At 30.4% G+C, this 19,619-nt stretch overlaps 1 protein-coding gene across 2 annotated transcripts in view; it reads right to left on the reverse strand.

The window, feature by feature from the left end:
- Window positions 1-19,619, reverse strand: part of LOC124956711 — a 338,980-nt gene that overhangs the window by 99,589 nt on the left and 219,772 nt on the right. For both annotated transcript variants that reach the window (XM_047512882.1, XM_047512883.1), the window contains exons 8-12: window positions 13,538-13,631; window positions 13,216-13,308; window positions 12,447-12,542; window positions 8,349-8,566; window positions 7,686-7,824 (exon numbers count right to left, since the gene is read on the reverse strand). In XM_047512882.1, coding sequence (XP_047368838.1) covers window positions 7,686-7,824; window positions 8,349-8,566; window positions 12,447-12,542; window positions 13,216-13,308; window positions 13,538-13,631 — 640 coding nt within the window. The remainder of the gene's footprint in view (window positions 1-7,685; window positions 7,825-8,348; window positions 8,567-12,446; window positions 12,543-13,215; window positions 13,309-13,537; window positions 13,632-19,619) is intronic.

Genomic DNA, 19,619 nt, shown 5'->3' on the forward strand with positions numbered 1-19,619 from the left:
GGTGCCGCTATGAATGACATTGATATCTACTATGACGAAGTTTTAAATGATCGAAATATCATAAACGATTTTTGTTTTTTTTTTTTTTTGTTCTTTCGTTCTGTTTTGTCCATCTCATAGAAAATAATAATGTATATAGGGTATCGAAAAAACATAAGATCAAAATTATATATATATTAATGAGATTAAATGGATGAGAAAAATGTTCATATAAACTTATGTTCAAAAAATCCTTTATTGAAAAGATATAATGCTTCTAAAAATATATGTATGATTTATTTCCATTCGTCGAATTAATGATCGATCAACAGTTAGATTTGATCTCTTAAAACACTTAATTTAACATCTATGAACTTTTATTTATGAATGATAATGCATATATATCTTTTCGATATAAAATATTTTCGGAGACATGTTTATATAAACTTTTTTCTCATTCATTTGATCTCAGAAATACGTAGTATAAGTTTGATCCAAAATGCTTTTTTTCCAGGACACCCTGTATACTATCAATGTAATCTCGATCGATGCCATAATAAAATTGCCATATCCTCTCGTCGTCAATATTAAATTAAAAATTCATTAAAAAAAAAAAAAACCTAATATCTCCATAATAAATATATATATATATATATATATATATATATATATATATATATATATATATATATTCGAATGGACACATTATATATAAAGATATTAAAACGATTAAATTAAATCGATCTTTTTATTATGCATAAGAAAATAATATTACGTTGTACTATCATTGTAATGTCGATAAAAAATTTTGATAGTTAAATCAAAATGATAATTAATATTGTTTTTAAATTAAATAAATCAAATAATTTTATTACCTATATTCTCTCTCTTTCACGACGTCCGTTCAGGTCTAGACTAAGACATAATCTAAACGACGATACTAGTACGATGGAAAGAAATACAACTCGGTTTGTATAGGTTTTTTGTTTTTCTTCGAAAATGATGATAATAATAATAACATAGACATAACGTCATCGTTTTCTTAGAATTTCCTGTTCTTAGAAACTAAATAAATGTATACGATCGATCGTTACAAATAAATATATGTTTGAGTTGACAACGTCCTACATAGGTCACGTCGTCGCCGTCGTCGTCTATATACAACAGATTATAACTATTGATAAACATTCGTTTTATAAGATTATAACGAAAGGAGATTAGGTCGAGAGATCATTTCAGTTTAAACACTCGTCCTATTAACAACTAAGTATATATATTACGTTTAATTTATTCTCTTTCGAATAAAATAAAATTATCCGTATGGAATATCCTGTGCGTTTTATAAATTTCATAAATCGTAATCAATTATCATTACGATCATATAAAATCATTACGATGTCACGTCATAATTATATATTCCTTAAATAAAAGAAAAATATATAAAGCGAAATATTTGAAAAGCTCTTTTCTCGAGAGATCTTTTTTTAGTCTAATTTATTTATTTATTTATTTATTTTTTTTTGTTATCGATCGTAAAACTACGTTTAACATTTAGAAAGCTTTGATCTTATGATTTATCATCCTTATAAGAAGAAGAAGAAGAAGAAGAAGAAGAAGAAGAAGAATCGTATTTCAATAAGCTGCGTATTTTATACTATAGTCTCGTCAAAATCGATAATTGTCATTTTTTTTTTTTTTTAATGAAACGATATGTTATTATTTCTAAACGAAGATATAATATCTCGAAGATATATATATATATATATAAATATATATTTATACATATATTATATACATCATTATAATCCAAGGAAAATAAACTCCCCTCCCAGAAAGAAAAAAAAAAAAATAATAAACTTTGAAACTAATTGACGAAATAAAGATATTTCGCATAAGTTTATAAAAAAATTTCGAGAAAGTATTTAATCCGATTAAGAGTGGGAAGGAATAGGAGGAAGAGTAATAGTAGTAGTAGTAGTAGTAGTAGTAGTAGTAAGAGGAGGGGGAGGAGGAGGAGGAGGAAGAAGAGGAGAGTTTGATATTCGATTAATTCAAGTTCGATTGATCGGTATCGTACGATAATTCTCATCTCTTTCTACCGGCATATCGAACGTAGCGTCGTTCTGTTTCTACCATAATCGCTTCACAAATACATACACACATACATATCGAGGCTATTTCCGTGAACCAAATACGGAGAGTTCGAAGATGCGGTCGAAGAGAAGAGACACAAAAGAGATGATCCGACGGAAAGGGTAAGAAGTTGAAGAAGGAAGTGAAGCATAATACGAGAAAGAGAAGTGTCAGAGAGGAGAAGGTGAAACAGAAAGAGAGAGAGAAAGAGAGAGAGAAAGAGAGATAGAAAGAAAGAGAAAGAAAGAGAGAGAGAGAGAGAGAGTCTTGGATGATCAAAGTAGAACGCGTAATAACGGAATGCACAACGAGAGGATTTGCTCGAGGGCGTTCCGTCATTATTGTCCTATACGTGCTTGATATATTATGATGCTTCCTTGTCCTCTTCGTCTTCTTCTTCGTCTTTTTCTTATTCTTATTCTTAATCTTCTTAATCTTGAAGGATCATTCTGGCAGAAATGAAGCATTGATTATGACGGCTAGAACGTTCTAGATGAAACATCAAAATGACTTGTGCTGTTAACGTTGCCTGATCGATAGCGTTACGGTTATTAATTAACATTTATATTATTTATTACCGATCCCGTTCTATCTAATTTTATTACAAATGATAATTATATATTATGTTAGATATTTATGTATTTATGTATGTGTGTATGCATGTGTGTATGTCGAATTGACCCCTTAAATTTTATTACCGCGTCATTTCGTCGATGAAGAATTTAAATGATTTGTTTAGTTGATATCCATGAAATATTTAAAATATGATGATAAGTTTAAGTTATCATCATATTTTAGTTAAGTTATGTTAAGTATAAGTAAATACAATAATATTAATTTCGTTAAATTAATAGATATTTAGGAAGTAATTAATGGTTAAATTTTTTTTTTCGAAAGCGATGTCACGTACTTCTTTTTTTGCAAAAACATTGAATGCATTCGATTTGTTTTTTTTTTGTTGTTGTTGTTCTTTCACTCTTTCTTTCTTTCTTTTTTTATTTTTTTTTTTTTTTTCTAGTTACTTGTGTTTCTTCTTAGTTACTTTCCCGATCGTCGACAATGAAATTTGATTCGGAAAGATTCATGGCGATGCATCTTCGATTATAAGGCGCACTTTGTAATATAATTCGTTCGTCGATGTTTACTCTCTCTTCGAGAAGTACACACGTGAAAGCGAAATATGCCTGGAGTGTTTCAGTTCGAACAATTAAATAATTGTCGAGGTCGACCGACCCACTTTGCTTCTCCTTAGAACGCATCTCCTCTCTCACCAATCTCTTTCATCCCTTCTCTTTAATTTAATTCGTTATCGTAACAACGCATTCCACTGTTCGAAATGAAAAAAGCAACTTTAAAGCGACTTTCGATGTAAATATGATATATAATTGCTTACTATGATAAATATATTTAGACGATGAAACATCCAATTAACACGTCATATATATATCATTTTGAATGAATAAATTCGTATTAACATACTACTTGTTGTTAAAACGAAATAAATATTATATATATATATAACTACGGTAACTAATTCGAGTAATAATCCGATGAAAAAAATAAATACAATGAACGGAAGCAACAACTTATATAAACAAAAGTATTTAATTATTTTTCTACTTTTTACGATTGAAACCTTTGAAGAATTTACGATCATTATTGGAGCAATCGAAATCATAATTAAGTAATAGACTAAGCAAAGTGAAAGTCAATCGGCAATATAATGTGACGGATAGATTGTAAATGTATTTGTATTTACGTACGTAAATGCGTTTCGAGAGATGAAACGCATCTCGTATCTAATTATCGTGGAATGCTTTGTGCTTGCAAGTAGCCGACTCACAATCGTTTATATTTAACGACCGTACGCAAGAAAATCGTACGAGAATGGCGTCCAGATCCATTCTCGTTCATCGTAACTACGATTCAACAATAATCTTGCTTATGAAACGAAGTTTCTTAATCTTCACGAACTAAAAGAATTTGTTTTCTTTTTCCTTTGTTTTCTTTTTTCTTATTTTTGGTCGTATAAAAGAATTATTATTAAAGAAAGAAAATTAGATATAATAGACACCCACGTTGTAACACGATGGTAACTTTCTGTGTTACGTGAATCAATCCATGGTGTGTTACATCAGTCACATAAGAAATACAGATTACGTCTGTATGTATTTAGTGATACATAGGTATGTATAAAAAGGATTTAATGATTTATGATTTTTAAAAAAAAATTTATCAATTTCCAATCGAAGAGTATATATTTATATTTTTTTCTCTGTGGCAAAAAGAAAAAATTAAAAGAAGAAAAAAAAAGGAAAGAGATAAATTTGTCGTAACACAAAGATTAGTAAAGAGAAAATAAAACAATCTTTAACAACAAAACAAAACTTTCTCAAACAAAAATTACAAATTATCTGTTAATAATATATATTTAAAAAGCAAAAAAATTATTTGACAGACTTTTTGATTTTTCTTTTAATCAAATAAATACTTATGGTGGATATTTAGGATGATCAATTTGAAGTATAATATTTTATACTATGTTACACGAGCATTATACTATTGCACAGTAATATGAATTAATATTATATTAATCCATGTTATACGATAGTCTATCATGTATTATAAAAAATACGATTTTATCAATTGATCTGTAAATTAATCAGCTTATTAAATTATGATTAACATGAGTGACTATAAATGGAGAAACTTCGTTCACATATTCCCATAAATCAATAATGGGATCGTATCGATGATTAGAAACCTATATATCTTATACTACTTATTATCAGATAAAAATAATCTCTATCATTTATCAGTTATTAAAGAGAATTGAATTATCTCATTTATTATATACATATATAACTATATATAGATATATAGATGTTAATTGTCTATTTACACATTGCTAATATTATAATCATTTTTATGTTGATATAAATATAATATCACTTATCGTTTCAATGAGTTCATTGATTTAAATTCATTTCAAAAAAAAAAAAAAAAAAAAAAAAAAATCATCATTCGATTATTTACAAAGAAATGGATCAAATTATCGATCATTTTGATTTTCTCTTTATCTCCTCATTATTGATCATCTTTCTAATCAGAAAAAAAAGAAAAAAAAAAAGAAAAAAAGAAAAAGAAAAATTGCTACTTAAACGTTCCCCGCATAGTTTTTCAAGCTTTTAGTTAATTAAAGGGGGGAAGAAAAAAAATGAACAAAAAAAAAAAAACAGAGAAAGAAAAAAAGAAAAACAAAAAGAAGAAAAGGAACGAGAAAAAAGAACAGAAAGAAAATCATTAAAATACCTGGTTATTATATCTACAAAAACGATTCGTTCGTTTTACTCGTAATCTTGCGTACTCTGTAATTCAAATATGTTTTATTAATAATTATAAAACGATCAACGAGCAGAACAGAGTTAAATCTCGCGAAGGCTATGACGACCGAGTCGAATTCGTAAGAAGAGCGTATATGCATGTACTTACTTTGAATTTAATTCTAGGCTCGTGCGAAAGGATCGTTAAGAGCAAATTATACCGCGTAAGGATAAGTACTTAAGACACGTAACTATACATTTGTACGTGGAGAGAGAGAGAGAGAGAGAGAGAGAGAGAGAGAGAGAGAGAAAGAAGAGAGAAAGAGAAAAGAGAAAGAGAAAGATATGTTCCTTTAGATATTTGAGCAAGTATAAAGGACATAGTGAAAAAATTATTAAACAAAAAAAAAAACAAAAAACAGAAAGAAAAACAAAAATGCGTTTCTACGTGGTACCATAAAATTATTTCGAATTTACATAATACAGGAATGGCGATTGAGGAATCGAGATAAAATATCGTAATGATCGTTTTGAGAGAGAAAGAAGGGACAGAAAAAAAAAAGAAAAAGAAAAAAGAGAAAGACGGCAATTATAAAAATATAATATAATAATAAATATAATAAATATATAATGTGTCAGTAAATACTTTTTCGAATATCGTCGAAATGAAATTCGAAAGAAGTTTCCATTAAATTGAGATGTTATATTAATAAATAATGTACAAATTTATTATCTTGATTTCTTGATTTACGTAAAAAAAAAAAGAAAAAAGAAAAGAAAAAAAGAAGAATATAATACGGAACCTTTCGATCAAAAATCTGATATAATTATATTAAAACAAATTATTATATACCGTAAGGTAAATATTTTAAACAAATCCATTTGTTTGTAATTAAGAGAAGTTCGAGTTTTACGAAGGGATTTAACGTGAACGTTAGTAATAATTAAAATTTAAATCTCACGATGGTTGATTAAATATTAACGAAATTAAACAGAACGTACTTACGTACGTATTATTTTTTGGTCCTACTTGAAAAAGAAAAAAAGGAAGGAAAAATAAAAAAAAGAAAAATAAAAAAAAGGAAAGAAAGAAAGAAAGAAAGAAAGAAGCAAAAATAAAAAAAAAAAACAGAAAGAAAGGAAGGAAGGAAACAAACGAAACATTTATCGAAAGAGATCTTACAAATATATTATCGCGATTTCTATAGATCCAATACCAGGAAAATGCATTAACACGTATTTGCTTAAGGCTAAGTAGATGGAAGAACTGAACGGAATTATCGCCGGTGGTAGTAGCCGGCCACCAACGTTGAACGTCAAGAAGGGAGATATGACGATGGTAAAGAAAGATGGATAGACAGGAAGAAGAAGAAAGAAGAAGAAAGAAGGAAAAAGAAGAAGAAGAAGAAGAAGAAGAAGAAGAAGAGAAAAAAAGAATAAGAAGAAGGAAGAAGAAGAAAGAAGGAAGAAGAAGGGCGAAGAAGGACGAAGAAGTAAGGGGGAGGGGGAAAGAAAGAAAAAAAAAAGAGAGAGAGAGAAAGAAAAAAATAAGCTCGACGAAAGAGAAGATCGACGTGTCTACATAGTAGAAGGGAATCAAGTGACTCCTTTGGTAAAGGAGGTCGAATCATCATCTTGAGGTCGACTCGAAGATGCCAGAAACGAGGTTACCGATCTCTCGTATAGTCACACGGAATACGGGCTCCCAGGAAAAGCGAGGTCTCGCGCGATCCTATCGATCTTTCGTGTCGTGCACAGAATTCGCTAAGAGATCGGAACAGAGATCAAAACCTTGGGGTGGGTCCACCAAGTATCCTTTTCTTTCCCACCCCCTCCCCTCCCCATCTTATCATCTCCTTTTTCTTCTTCTTCTCCTCCTTTTACTCCTTCTTCTTCTCAAGGAGATGCATTCGGACCTATGATTTTAACGAAGTGAAAATCTTTCTCACTATTTTTTATGTATCATTGTGAAAGCAACCGGAAGCTGAAATTATTTCTAGTAAGAAGAAGACGATGAGAAGGAGGAGGAGGAGGAGGAGGAGGAGGAGGAGAAGGAGGAGGGATTAGACGGGGAGCGAAAGGAAGACTTGACGATTGTCTCCCGTAAAAAAAGGATTAAAAGAGAATAAATAAAAAAAAAAGAAAATAGAAGACAAAGAAATACTTCGTCCTTCAAGGACACGCGATATAGAGCTTAGCTCTATAAACCCTTAAACGTTTGAGGTTAATATCGAACGAAAGGGAACTTACCTCGTGTGCCTGATCCTCGATACTACGGAGTACAGCAAGATTGCGTATAGTTGCTCGACGTGATTCAAAGGATGACTCCAATCTCGTTGCCGCGTTACCGACTTCCTCCATCAATCTTCTTGCTCGTTGTAGAGATGATCTGTCGGAATGAAAAGAAAAAAAAAAAAATAAAAAAATACAAAAATACAAAAAAAAAAAATACAAAAAAAATGTATAGAAAATTCTCTTGATAAATAATAATAATCATTTTCATTTCTCTTTTTATCTCTCTTTTATTTATTTATTTATTATTTTGGTTTCTTTTTCTTTTTTTTTTTTTTTAATACTTGCAACCATTTAACATGTCTACACGGAAGTTGAACTTTTAATCTCACTAATGTCACGTTACTTAGGGTGTTTATAAATAAGTATATGATCATAGAAAATATATATATATATATATATAAAGGTAAAACTAAGCGTGACTAATCAACGTATCAACTTCCGGCTTTCTGATAGTATTTACGACTTTCTATGTTAGGCTGAAAGGAGAAAGAGAGAGAGAGAGAGAGAAGTGAGAAAGAAGAAAAATTTGAGAAATAAAAAAAGGATTATAATTTTAACATTGAATCGATGAAAATAAAATTGTGTAAATGAAATTTGAAATGAATTTGGAAAACTCACTTGACGTAATCGACGTGTAAAAGTGACGTAGCCCGCTCCTCCAAAGCCGCAATGGCTACTTCAGCATCCCTGGACGTTCTTCTCAATGTTGGGTCCGTTAGGAGCCGACCGAGAGGCGTCAAGGTGCCAGACAAACTCGTGCATTCCTTTAACTCTGACATTTCGAGCGCTAATCTTCGTCCAGCTGCATGCCATTCGCTCATTAGCCCATCGTATTCCTTAATGGACAAAAACGAAAGGATATCAATTAAATTGAAAATCTATATTTTTTGTTTAATTTATTCAAAACGATACGTAACGAAATATTTCTTGCTCGTAATTAAACATTTAAGATTAATATTCTTTTAAATACGTTTATTATTTAATTCGATTTAAGTTATTAAATTTAAGACTTTTTTTTATTTATTAGATCAATAATTATTCAAATGAAAATACTTATGTGTAAGTGTAATCTCGGTGCAATGGTTGAATGGAAGAAAATAAATTCTACACTTTAAAAATATTTATTAGAATATGACGATAATAAAGAGAATTTATTTTATATTAGAATGAAATAAAAATGTCATAGATATTTCATGATATTAGAATTGTGAATTTTAAATATATGTGTGAATTTATCGAATGGAAAATTTCCATTATGATTAAACCTTTATAGAATCTATAAATTCATGTAATTTTTAAGTTACATATCAAATATTTATATATATATATGTATATATATAAAATTATCCTAATTAAAAATAATTAAAAATAATTTTTTACAAGAGTTAAATCTACAAGAGATTTTTATCATAATTGATCCTACATGGAATTGTTTAATTACGCTCATTTATTATAATATATCTCTATTTTTTTTCTTTTCAATGTAAACTTATTTTATCGTCACAAAACTATAACAGGTTATTTTATATACCGATAGGTAATATTTTCTAAGTATAAGTTACGTATACTTAGTACGATATAATTATACTAGCATAAATTACGCTTTAAGTTTCACGTTATATAACTTTTTTCTTTTTTTAAATACGAAGTTAGAAACTTGAGTTATAGTGGGTTAATTAATCTCTAGTAAGTAAGATAATACTATTTCTATTATATAAAATATAATATTCAGTATAAAATATTTAAAAGCAGGAAATCTGACTATATCACATACACACACAAACACAAACCCATATACACGCGCGTAAACATACATACATATATACATACATACAATTAAATATAAATATTATTATTATTTTTTGTTTTTTAAAACGTCCATTTATCAAAGTATAAATTTTATTAAATTATCTTCAATCCACCGTAGATATATTAAAATATAAAAAGGCATACGTATTTTTAAGAAAATCGTTAAAAAAAAAAAAAAAAAGATCTATCCACGTCATAAACAGAAGTAAACGTATTCACCGTTCAATTATACAGTATTATAAAACAGAAGAGTAATAATTTAATAAATCTATGCGATAATTAATTGACACATCACATTGGTATTTAGTTCAAACGATTTAGACCGATGAATTCATTCATATTGAATTTTATTTACTAGTTCGTAGAGTTTTATTCATCTATATGGAATTTATGAAAATGTTTACTTAATTTACCTTTAATTACTCGAACGTGTAATAGGATATTTATTCGATAGAAAAAAAAAAGAAAATACATATATATATATACCTATCCGCGAACGATTACGTCAAACGTTATTCTACTTATTAATCGTTTGTCTGAGCTATAAAAGTCATAAAGGAACGTGAAGGTATGATGACTAAGCGTAATAAAACGAAGATATATTTAAGAACATGAACGCAATCGGCATAAACGTAAAAAGATAAGATAACGAAGTTTTGACTAGCCGATGAGTTTAGAGAAATGAAGGGGAACACCTACGAACAGGAAGGAGAACCGATTGAATCCTTTTACATGTTCTTTCGATTGATGTCTTATTCCGTAAAATTATTTGCCGGATTGATCGATCGTTCGATCGATCGTTCGATAGACCGATCGATCGATCGATCGATCGATTGATCGGACGGACGGACGGACGGACTTACGTTACATTACGACGATCGATCATTGCCCTGGGCTATCATCATCTTGATATAACTTCGGTTCAATCTGAATGATTGGTCTCTCGAGGTCAACAATTATACGAGACCTTGATCTTGTTCAAATATTCCGACGATGATTATTAAAACATTGAACGTTAATGAAGATTGTAATAATGATTAGATTGCAAAATTCAAAAATGGAAATGAATTTTAATAAAATTGAGAAGGAGTATAGGGAATAGAGGAGGGAAAGGAAGAGGATTTTAAGGGTGAAGATTGTAAGGTTGGATCGATGGGATCGAATCGATAATGAGGAGATACGAAACGCAATGAAGTAAGTTGTGAAGTAAGATGTGTTTGTGTGTGTGGGTGTGTATATATATGTATGTATGTGTGTGTTGAGAAATAGCTTCTCGTTGAGTGTGTTAGTTAAAATTCTCTTTCCCTCTCTCTCTCTCTCTCTCTCTCTTTCTCTTGCTCATGGCTCTTTACTCTCACTCTCCTCGTCTTTTGTCGGCGGTACAAAAGATCTGGGCACCCGTAAAAGCGCTTACGCGATAATCCGTACGGTGAAGAAGTACCTTCTCGTAACCTTCGAGGTTAAATACTCGGTTCTGTCGGCACGGAGTACGGCGGGTGCATATAGTAGTAAATTCTCTCGTTCCTTGGATTCTTCAAAAGAAAAAAAAAAAAAAAAGAAAAGAAAAGGAAAGAAAAGAAAAGAAAACTTAGAAGTTTAGTTAGAAACTCCATAAGGGTTTACTTTCCACTCGAGAATTTTCCAGATGCGTGCGAAATAGTATAAAGCGAAGCGCCATCGATATATAATTGTAGTCTCTTTTTGGAGTTTTTCTTTTTTTTTTTTGTTCTTTTTTTTTTTTATTTTATTCGATCAAAAACTCTCAGTATAATTGACCATAATTCAATATAATTACATTATATTAAATTTTATTTTTTTAATTATAAAAAAGAAAAAGCACTTTAAAAGAAAAGTTTAATTAAAATTTCGAACGATTTCTATTGAAGTATGAAAAATTTATAACAATTTTTTCGGTACCGTCGTCGTCGAACAAAAAAAGGAAAGCTTACAACGTACGAGATGTGAAAAGTTTTTTTTTTGTTTCTTTTTCGTTTTTTTTTTTTTTAACGATGGTACAATCGATTCGGTTTCAAACAAATTTTATGGGTGAATTAAATCGAAAGAAAAAAAATAAAAAAGAAAAAAAAAAAAAACAAACAAGCAATAATTGTCAGACGAGTGCATTGAGAGCCACTGTCAAAATAATAGTATAAAACCCATCGGTCAGTGGTATCCATCGGTCGTGCCATAAATTCGCCAAAAATAATTGCGACTCCGGCTTAAGAGGCAAGAGAGATACGAATGGCCGCCGAATCGGCACAATTATGTTCGCTCGTTCGAATCCGGCCCTCGTATATTTATTTCATCGAAAAGCTGCCGAATCACTGTAATGACATTTAAGTCAATCGGCAAACGTACTACACACCAATCTTTCACCATCCGGTCCGACAGAAGCGGCAGTTTTGATAGCAATTTGTCGCGACTTTCGAATTACCAAGATGAATGATGGCGAATAAATAGTATCGATCGTGATTCCTCTTCATTTCTTTTTTCTTTTTCTTTTTTTTTTTCTTTCTTTCTTTAACTTAACCCGTCCTTCCCCCCGCCTAACATCTCATCGTCAGTTTTAAGCAATTTGATACTCGATGATGAATACGATTTAAAGTAGGTATCACATCATCGAGGGGAAGAGAGAAAGAGAGAAAGAATGTGTGTGTGTGTGTGTGTGTGTGTAAGAGAGAGAAAGAGAAATTTTGTAAAAAAAAAAAGGTATACTTGAATAACTATAGCTATATAGTTATTCTATTTATTAATAAAAAGTCCAAATCATAGAACACAAGAAAAAAAAAAAAACAAAAAGGAAAAAAAAAAGAAAGGAAAAAGAAAGAAAAGAAAATATATATTAAGGGATAATATCCAAGAATATTTACATATTTACATATAATCATAATCAATGATATAAATTACCTTGTAAAATGTTATCCATTGCGTTTGATCATAATTCACCTCGCGCCTTTCTCTTTGTATAAATTTATTGTTAATCGTGTCTGTTATTACAATTGTCTGAAAGAATAATGAAATTTATTTATAAATTATGCATGCCGATTAATAATAATAATAATAATAATAATAATAATAAAAATAATAATAAAGAAAATATTTATTTATATATATATATTTAGGAATAAAATTGAAAATCATTTTCGATTGGCATGGGAACGCATAGGCAGGGTACGTTTGGATAGGAAGGAATTGAAAGAAATTGACATTTTAACGAATCAAAGAACATTCAATAAAATTGAATATCCCTTTGTCGGTAACACAATATTGATTCGAGTATACCGATACTGATAACAAAGGGTGCATTCACGAGAAATAAAGGAGGTGAAAGGGCGAGAGGTCGATGAAGCGAGTAAAGAGTACATTCTTGTATTCAAATACATAGTCGTACCAATATTGTTTTCATACGACAAATATAAAGTGGTAGTAAATAAGTATGTACATGGAGTACATGCATTTGTACTACTCGACAAATCGACGAAAACTTTGATATCGTACTCTGGAAATAAAGATCGTCAAAGAGAAAAGAATGGACGGAAATGGGAACGAAACAAAGAACAAGAAATAAAAAGAAAAATAAAAAAAAAAAAGGAAAGAAAGGAAAAAAGATTATATCAATTAAATAAAAGGTACGTTTGAACTCTTTAAATGATTTTTATCGTTTCTTTTGACTTACCTTAACACGACTTAGAGGTAACATGGAGTCGTTCATTGAGCTTTCTGTATTGGTACTTCGTAAAACGAAAGCATGACTCACGTTGATTCTTCCCTATAATTAAGATAGAATTAATGTGAAAGAATTAATTGATTAATTAATTGAAAACATTAAAAAATAAAAATAATAATAATAACAAACGAATAAAAATCGAAACGTTGAATGTCATTGTACGATTTATTCTTTTTTTCTTTTTTTTTTTTTTTTCTTTTTTCTTTTCTTTTTTAAATACAAACATTTAATAAGAACAATCGATTAATAATTTTCTCGATTAAAATCTTACTTGTAATAGAACCAACGCTTTGTCCAATAGATCCAAACATTCATTAGATTCGCCAAGAATTAGAAGGCTCAATCCATCCTTCGTCTGTTCCGAACTGTAATCAAAATATTTATCATACTAATGATATTGCCACAATCGTTAAGTGAAATTAGAAAATATACATAAATTAATCGTAAGATATGTGAGAACGTATGCATCATGGCAATAATAGAAAATCCATTAGATTCGATTGGTTTACACGTATATGTAAGATAATATTTAAATATTTACATAGATGAATAATTCTGAATAAACATTCGAAATTTTTCAAATAATTAAGATAGTACTTGAAATACATAGATATAATAACAGTATGTACACACATTGGAATTTCTCACGAGGCTCTAATAGCATCCTCGTTTCTCTTTATCCCTTTTCTCTATTCCTCTTCCTCTTTCCTCTAATCCCCGCCTGTCACGGTCCCTTTTGCCTGGTAATAGCAATCGCTGTATTTGTCCTTATTTCATACTTGTGCCAAGTCAAGATTCATAGAATTGCTTATGACCGATTTAATTCATCTATCGGAACGGCAGGAAGCGATATATATATATATATATATATATATATATATATATATATATATATATATGAATAGATACACACGTAGATATATACAGTTACATTTATGTACCTTTACACCTTCCTACTTTCAATCCTATCAAAGATCGCATTTCTAATTCTATCTCTCGATAGAGTCGCCATTATACTTTTCTATCGAGCCGATCGTTTCGATAAGATTCATGATCATCGTATGTGAGATATATATATATATATATATATATATATATATATGTATGTATGTATGCATATAATATACTCATACATATATTTCATTCTTTCTGAGTGATATAATTACTTCAGTGTTCCTTACACCGTCCTAGTTTGGATCGATTTTATACAGTCTCTTTTCACTCAAGTGTCCGTCATTATTCGATGCTCGACATACATACATACATACATATATACATACTAACACGTTTACGACTACACCTACTTGATCTTGGAAACTTTCGAACGGTACGATAAGCGTGCAAACTATCGTATTACTATGCTAATGAAATAGAAAGGAAATGAAAATTGTTCAGGCATCTCGCCAAATTCTTCAAACTTTTCGATGGACATACTATAGACATTTTCTCTCTCTCTCTCTCTCTCTCTTGATTTTTTTTTTTTTGTTATCTTTATTTTGGATCATAGCCAATTCTATTCTCTATAGATCCGGAATAAGAAATAATATTGCACGACGTTGACACACTGCCAAGAATTCATTCAAGTAGAACGATCTTATTCGATAAGAGAATCATTTAGATTTAGTTAAGTTCAGTCAGCTGATCTATTCGTATGTCTACTAACATACACACACACACACACACACACACACACACATACATATATATATATATATATATAATTTAATAACGATAGGCCTGCGGGACATCGTGCGCATCATTCTACCGCATTGATCATTACAACGGATCGATAGATAGAAACAGAAAGATCGATAAGAATCCAAATTGATCGTCTCCGTGTATCGATCGCCGTTAGAATGCCGATGGTTGACGCTTTATTAAATTCAAAGTCGTGAGCGCCGCGTTTCGATGAAAGAGCATCGTGCTAAGGCTCTAATCTTCTGAATCGTTGGAAAATCGTTTTAACGTGTAGGTATAGTCGTACAAAGATACCGTAACTCGTTATCTCATTTTGCTATCGCACGAGACCGAGGAAAATATTTCTACGGTCATTTGAATTTTACAGTCGAAGAGCTTTTCTATTTTCTTATTTTTTTGCTTTTTTTTTCCTTTCTTTCTTTTTCCCGTTTTTTTCTCCTTTTCTTTTTTTCTTTTTTTTTTTCTTCTTTTTTCTTTCTTGAGTAAAATAAAAAATATCTAATCTTACATGTGATACACGTCAATTCCAATCTTACATGATACACGTTATTTCCATATATATTTTTTTCTTTTTTTTTTTTTTTTTTTCAAAAGTAATAAATTCCAGAATATCTACATATCGAAAGGCGTTATATAAATATATATATATATATATATATATATATATATATATACACACACATACACACGCACGCACGTACACACATATGGAGAGACATTTTATTAAAGAATATCATTAATTTCAAAATACGTCTAAACGCATAAAATCGATTGAGATGTAAAATTGTGAAAGTTTCGATCGATAGATTTCAAGCGACATTAAAAATCAATTATTTCCTTTCGATATTTTTTCAACTAATTTTCTTTTGTTTTTTTTTCCCTCTTTTCTATTTCTTTTTTTTTCAGATTGTAAGATTACAAGCCCAAGAACTTTTCTTCGATCCTGTATACACCGTCACGATTTCAAGAAGAATATTGGACATATTAATTAACGCTTCAATTAAATGTTTTTTATTATTTTTTATATATATATATATCATGACAAAATCAATAGTCGTGATCTTTCAATATGATATTCTATACTTCGTTATTATATACCAAATGAAAAGATAATAATCTCTAGGATATATCTATTCATCATTATAATCAAAGAAGAGTAATCTGAAACTAATTAACACATCGGTCACTAATGAATCCCAGTTTATTCGCTTAACTGCGTCAAAATTTTACGGTAATTGAGAATCTATTATCTTAATGCAAAATTAACTATTAGATATTACATTAAAATCTATGTTATGTCTAATGAGTTTTTTTTTCTGTACGTTTTTTTTTTTTTTTTCTTTCATATTATATCTACCTCGTTTGTTCTAACCTCCGTTCGCCCCCATCCCCCATATCCTATTTATTTTATATATTTACTATTATATTAGACATCATTTATGTTCATCGATAAAAATAACATTCTATGGAAAAAGAAGTTTCATTATTAAATATATTTTCAATTATAATCTGATAATTAGAAATTCTTTTTTTTTTTTTTATTTTCATTTATCTCATTATTATTTCTCTCTGTCTCTCTCTCTCTCTCTCTCTCTCTCTCTCTCTCTCTCTCTCACACACACACACGTTAACGTCACAGTATCCCATATCAAAAAAAAACCATAATAATAGAAACAAAGAAAGGTGCATTTCTTAAATCCATTGTCAATAATTAGAATTTCTGTATATTTTATTACATATTTTCAAGTAGAAAAGCGGATGCATAAGATGAAAGGAAATAAAAAAAAAACAAAAAAGAAAAAAGAAAGAAAAGAAAACTGCAATGATATATAAATGCCGTACGTCGGTAGGTACATGCATACATACATATACACACACACATACATACATATATATATATATACGTACATACATACATATATAGAGTTACATTCATATACGTGAGCAGCGTTTACGAGCAAACGGATTTACAATTCGATCGTAACTGTCGGCATTGGCATAACGCCTTTGGCTACGCCACTGCCCACTCTCGAAGAAAATCATGCATTAGCACTATTGTAAAGGTAGAAACTCTCATGGAAGAAGCCACGCGTTAAGTTCATATAGATAGAGATCCATGGCATCTCTGTGCGTAACGTTCCGCGTCGTACCGCATTGCGGAAATTTAGACGATCTTAAAAACGCCGGCCGTCACTTGGGTGGGCTAAACTCGTCGTACAAGGGCCACTCCTCGTGAGCCCTTTTGCTTCTTCTGTTACGATAGTTTTTTTTCTCGTTTTCCTTTTCTTTTTATATTTCTCTTTCCGACAATATTGAAAAATTATTGGAATTATTATTTCGTGGGGACGAATTAACCAATCCGAGATTATTAACACAGTAAATACTAGAAAGTCACTAAGTTAGGTGTTGCGCCTTTACAGGTGAGAAGATCGTGTGAACCGCTACTAAAAAGGGAAAGACCTATATTCTTAATAACGCTCTAACCGCGCTAATAGCTCTCTAATGACAACATAAAGACAGGTGATATTTAAAGACTCTTACGTTTTGCCGTAACAATGTTAATAATTCTTACTTCAAGGACATTTTCAGAGAAAACATCAGCGAATGGAGACACTTCCCTCTCTCTCTCTCTCTCTCTCTCTCTCTCTCTCTCTCTTTAATGATAATTGAACTATAAAATGAATATATACGCATACACATACACTCATTCATACACATATATATATATATACACATCTGTATTTAAACGCAAGTCTTACAAATTGTAGAAAAATAAGAAAAGGAAAGATTAAAATGAAAAGGAACGAGAGTAATAAACTTATTTCGAGGTAGTAAATAAAATCGTAAAAAAAGAGAAAGAAAGAAAAATTAAAAAGAAGAAGAAGAAGACGACGAAGAAGAAGAAGAAAAAGAAGAAGAAGAAGAAGAAGAAGAAGAAGATCAAAAACAAATCGTCAAAAGAGATTGGAAGATAGTATTTCAAGGAAAAGAGAAGAGAAGAAGGATGGGAGTAAAGGAAGAGATGAGGAGGAAACGAAAAGCAAAAGAAAAAAAAGGAAGAAAAGGAAAGAAAGATCAAGGAGTAGAAAAAAAGTGGAAAAGAAGATACGATCTTGGGAAGTAGGTCGTCGACAAAATTGCAATGAGCAAAGAGAAAAGTTAAAAGAGGATTAGTAGTAGTAAGAAGGGAGGGAGAGAGTAGGGGAAGAATGAGAAAGAGAAAAAAAGAAAAAGAGAAAGAAAAAGAGAGAGATGATTACTCGAAAAGAGGGTGGTTCAGAGACAAGGAAAAGAAGAAAGAAAGAAATTGACAAAAAAAAAATAGAAATAAAGAAAGAGAGAGAGAGAGAGAAAAATTAAAAAAGAAAAGGATAGAGAAGCTGAAGATTATAATAAACAAGAGAAGGGTAAAGGAAATAGGACGAAGGACGAAGGAAGAAAGAGAAAGGAAAAAAGAAGAAGAAGAAGAAGAAGAAGAAGATAGAAAGAAAGAAAGAAAGAAAGAAGGAAGAAGACGAAGGATGAAAGAAAGTTTACTAAATGCCGGAGGCTAAAGTCTTGGTAGAAGGATAAAAGGATTGATGGAGGGCCATAACTCAGTGAGAAACCTGGTCAAGTGTAAAGAACTGGATCACTGAGAGATCCAGAAATTGGGCCTTTATCGTTTCAATGATCTTTTACCGTCGTTTCGTGATTCTCTCCTTCTTCTCCTCCTCCTCCTCCTCCTCCTCCTCCTCCTCCTTCTCTTGTTCGATAGACTTAATCGCGACATGAAGAGATGAGAGAGTACTCGTCCATAAACATCCTTAACTTTATCGTTTATTATACCTTATCAGATGGTTAGGTTCTAAAATCTCTGCCGTTAATTATTTAAACTTTCGTAACAGAGAACAAGAGAAATAATTTATTGAGAAACGTGAGTAAAGATGAATAGAATTTAAATAAGATCTAATGGAGGTGAAACAATTCATTCTTATTAGGGAATTTATTAGATTTGTCTTTTTCTTTCTTGACATAATGTATATGTCTGTTTAATTAATGTATCAATTCGATCAATTGGATCAATTTAGTTCGAAGTAAAATGAATTTCGCTGAATAATCGAATTCTTCGGGAAATGTGAAAGTGACATTATCATGAATGATGAAATCTGACGACATATTGTGAGAAATTTTCAAGTATAAGAGAAGCAACGATTCTAAAGCCTTAGACAGCCTTTAACAGCTGAATAAATAATTCGAATTAATCGACTGCCATTTGCAAGCTATTTGCCTGATAGAATACTTTCCCTGGTAAACGAATTAACCAAATAAAGTGAGAGAAAGAGAGAGAAAGAAAAGAAACAGATACACGCACAAACAAACGAACAAACGAGCAAGCGAAAAAGGAAAAGAAAAAAAAAAGGGAGGATAAAAGAAGAACAAAGAAAAAAATAAAAGAACAAAAAGTAAAAAAGAAGAAAAAAAAGGGGAAAAGAAGAAAAAGAAGAAAAGAAGAAGAAAAAAAAGAACGAAAAGAGAGAAAAAAATTCTAATGAATCCCGCGTTAAGCCAAGTATATACCGTAAGAGGAGGTATGTAGACTGATTTATGGCGATCGTGTTCCGCTCAGAGGATCATTATGACACTGTTAGCTTTCGTCGTTGAATTCCTGGGAT

This window comes from Vespa velutina, chromosome 23 (assembly GCF_912470025.1).
Source record: "Vespa velutina chromosome 23, iVesVel2.1, whole genome shotgun sequence".
Lineage (NCBI taxonomy): Eukaryota > Metazoa > Arthropoda > Insecta > Hymenoptera > Vespidae > Vespa > Vespa velutina.